The 3,552-nt window shown below is 36.7% G+C and overlaps 1 protein-coding gene across 1 annotated transcript; it reads right to left on the bottom strand.

Annotated features, from left to right (window-relative positions):
* Window positions 1-23: 23 nt before the first annotated feature.
* On the bottom strand, window positions 24-1,657 carry LOC147466483 (uncharacterized). The gene is given in 5 exon segments (XM_086535421.1): window positions 24-194; window positions 1,340-1,351; window positions 1,353-1,379; window positions 1,381-1,416; window positions 1,640-1,657. Coding segments are annotated over 5 exon segments (264 nt in total).
* Between the last annotated feature and the right edge of the window lie 1,895 nt (window positions 1,658-3,552).

Here is a 3,552-nt window from a genome sequence, read left to right as displayed (position 1 = left end):
CGTCGTCGCTCCATACAGCGGTCTTAGCCTTGGGGGACGTCCACGCGAGGGGCTCTGAGGGACGCCCCTGTATCGCAGTCCTCGCAGGACGCCTCCGAGGACTTGCACACGGAGCATGAGCATCGGTTGGCCTCGTGGAAGGAGTAGATCTCCGTGCCGGGAGCCACGTCCTCGTGGCAGTTCCGGAGAGTCACCTGTCGGCCAAAGAAAATGTCGCCGTGAGAGATTGAGAGCAACTCTTGTTTACATGTGTGTCGTGGAGACGAAGCCACAGGCAGTTAATTCTTGTTTATTTACATGTTATGCAATCTACTTGTTTAATAATCTTACATAGTAACTATAATTTTCCTCTTAGGCTGATAAATTCTTTTTTTTTTTTACAAAATATACAGTTACGTGATGGGCGTTTTTAGAGTTATGGAAATTTATAGATGTTGAATTAATGAACAAAACGATAAAAGGTCATATTGCTGTCCCCTTATCGACTTTAGTTCGTTCATAAATGTAATTTTTCCCGAGTTCAAAGATAGGACGCGGACTTTCACACCAATTTGGCTCAAGGGTAATGTAGTGAAACTTATGTGAAGCTAAAACATCTTTGAAGCCATTTTTTTGCCATTAGCCTTATTTTCGTTTGATTGACATTTGTGACAAATAAAACCTTTGCTTAAGGAGATCCATGCAGATTTCCCCTATAGTTATTACTTGTTAATAAGAGGAGTCACTCAAAGTCTATAGCATGTGCTAAATTGATTGCGATATTGGATTGAAATTCCGTTTTTTTTTTTTTTTTTTTTTTTTTTCAAAAAATATTTTCATTTGCGCCGGTGTAATCGATAATTTTTTATTTGAATATGTATACCCAACGTTAGTTTTATTCTCAGGAATTCAATACTTCTATGATACATAAATATTTAAAATTAGTTCTATAATCTACAAACGTTGGAGTTTATAATCTATAATGAAATGCCGAAGAAGGTTCACACTATAGTCTGTGGTGGAAAGTTATTACCCGCTGTGAAACACTTCGTAAACAGTTTCATTCACTGTTCATACTTTGTATGATTCAGTCATGAAAAGTTCAGTTTTTACTTTACGTGATTCATCAACATCTCGAAGACAAAACAAAAGATACGTAAAACTATTTGTTATTTACTCCACGTATGAGTTGAAGACTGTGGCTTAGTACAGCACCCCACGTAATATGCCAAATAGTTGTTTGCATAAATTTGTCATGGAATGTTGCCTAATGTACGAAAAAGGCAAGAAAAGTCAAAAGAGATCGAGAGCCCCATTTATTGTTTTAAATGAGTCTTTTCACATTTGGTTCTCGACTTACCTGTGTGAGATGATGTCTACTCATGCATGCACACGGGGTGCGTGAGACCGCGTGTATGGGAATTTCCTGTCAGCGATCTGTTCAGAGAGAAAAGGTGAGATTAAGTGCTTTACTAATCAAAAGTAAAAACTCTTCTTTTTTAGACGGTAAGATCATAAATTCATGTAGAAAAAGGAAATACTTAGATTAGGCGGGTGGGGACTTTGCTTGTTTATTGTCACATTGTACATGTTTAAGTGAAATGGCATCATGAATCTAGCATTCTATCTAAGGCCGTGTCAAAGCTCAAAGAATGCATGCCTTAAAGTCAATGTGCATCACATCAGAGGACCCTCACCTCTACCTGAACAAGTTTACTCTTGTTTCGTTACACTATCAATCAAGAAATAGACCATGATATTTTTCCCTTGTCAACGTCAGGAACCATGAATGAAATTGTAAAGTCAACAAAGAGCTCGAATACACAAGCGTTAACAATCTTATTGTTGCCGTGTTTCCCTTCTCAAACAACGTGCTATCTCTTTCTACACAATCAGAACGAGATCGCTATCCTGTTCCATTCAGACTATCCTCTCCTTCCTCTCATTCTGTCTGGCCTAACCATCCTCTACCATTCAGTACATACTCGCCTTTTCCCTCCATTCGGTCCATCCTTATCCATTCTTTTCCATTCATTTTTATTCTATCTTTTCCTTTCCATTCAGGTTGTTCCTATCCAGTTAGTATTACCTAATTCCAAAAAGGGCAAAGAACAGTTGACTCAAAAGAGTGATTACGTTTTGAAAGGAATCTTTAAAAAGCTTACCAGAATTCTAAATCAGCAAGCGGAATTGATCTGTGATCCTCTGCAAACTAATTCCCTTGAAAGACAGAAACAGCTTTCCATAAACACCGGACGCCCCACCGATTCCCAATTGCAGACCACTTCGCCATTTCGAGGTGAATTCTTAGCCGCGCGGAGGGCCCTCGCATTACCCTTGTGTTCCGTTTCTTTTACGTTTTCATGGTATCTACCTCCGAGATTGGCTCGAGCTCTTCGAAGGCTATTCGACTTTGCGAATCTATTTTGTATGATTCGATCTGTGAACTTCGCTCCTCGTGGATAAGAAGCCATAAACTTCGTTATGGGTAATTTTCTTACTCTATTTGTGTGCTAACTGATGTTTAATTTACGGTGTGTTGTCTTGTGAAACGGTTGGGTGTTTCTGAATCTATATTCAGTTTAAACTATGATGTGTTGTTTCGTAAATTATTATTATATGTGTACTTGTGAAGATAAATGGATATCTTACAGTGCTTGGGTACGGCCTTTCGACTGATAAAGTGTTAAATTTGTGATTTTATTATGCATTACGCATTATTTTGCTGCTAAATTTGTAACATGACACTTTAATGAATAAAACAATTGAAACCGGAAATTGAACTGAAAATTGAATTGTTCCCAATTGCTACATGTAAATTACTTCTTTTATACAAACATTTGCGTTCTACGATTGGTTTCTTAGATCGGGGTTTTGGTTCCATCGAGAGGACAATGTGTATACTTTTCCTATTGCAAACCAAAATCACTCCGACTCGAGTGTTCCTAGAGAGTGATCGAGAGATCAGCTGAGATGGAGAGAGACGGAGGGGAGAGAGGATGAGAGAAAGATTGAGAGGTGCAGGAAGTGAGATTGAGCGAAAAGTCAGGCAAATAAAGAGAAAAAAAAAGAGAATAGAACCAGAGTGGGAGGGAGGGCACTTGCGGGAGGGAGATGAACAAACAAACACACACACACACACACACACAAAAGATTTTATATTTATTATATATATATATATATATATATATATTATATATATTTATATAGAATATAGATAGATAGATAGATTGACAGATAGATAGACTCTATAGATTGATAGAATAGATATTATAGTTATAGATATATAGAGATATATATGTATATATATATATATATATTTATAATATAAATATATATATATATTATGTATATTTTATTATATATATATATATTATTATATATATACATATACAGAATAAACGCCGATAATCTTGTTTGTACTAAATGCTGTCGAATGCACAGTTGTTGTTACCTGTCTCTATGCAAGAAAATTCTGTTCAATATTCTTAACTAATCGTAAGTTACTCACAAAAGATCGGTAATTGAGTAATTCCACAACTATTTTTTGGAAACCTCCAAGCAATGTTCTGC

Source organism: Penaeus japonicus, unplaced genomic scaffold, assembly GCF_977035675.1.
Source record: "Penaeus japonicus unplaced genomic scaffold, GWHDUDI00000001_assembly GWHDUDI00000566, whole genome shotgun sequence".
Taxonomy (NCBI): domain Eukaryota; kingdom Metazoa; phylum Arthropoda; class Malacostraca; order Decapoda; family Penaeidae; genus Penaeus; species Penaeus japonicus.
This window is presented reverse-complemented; position numbering and strand designations above follow the sequence as displayed.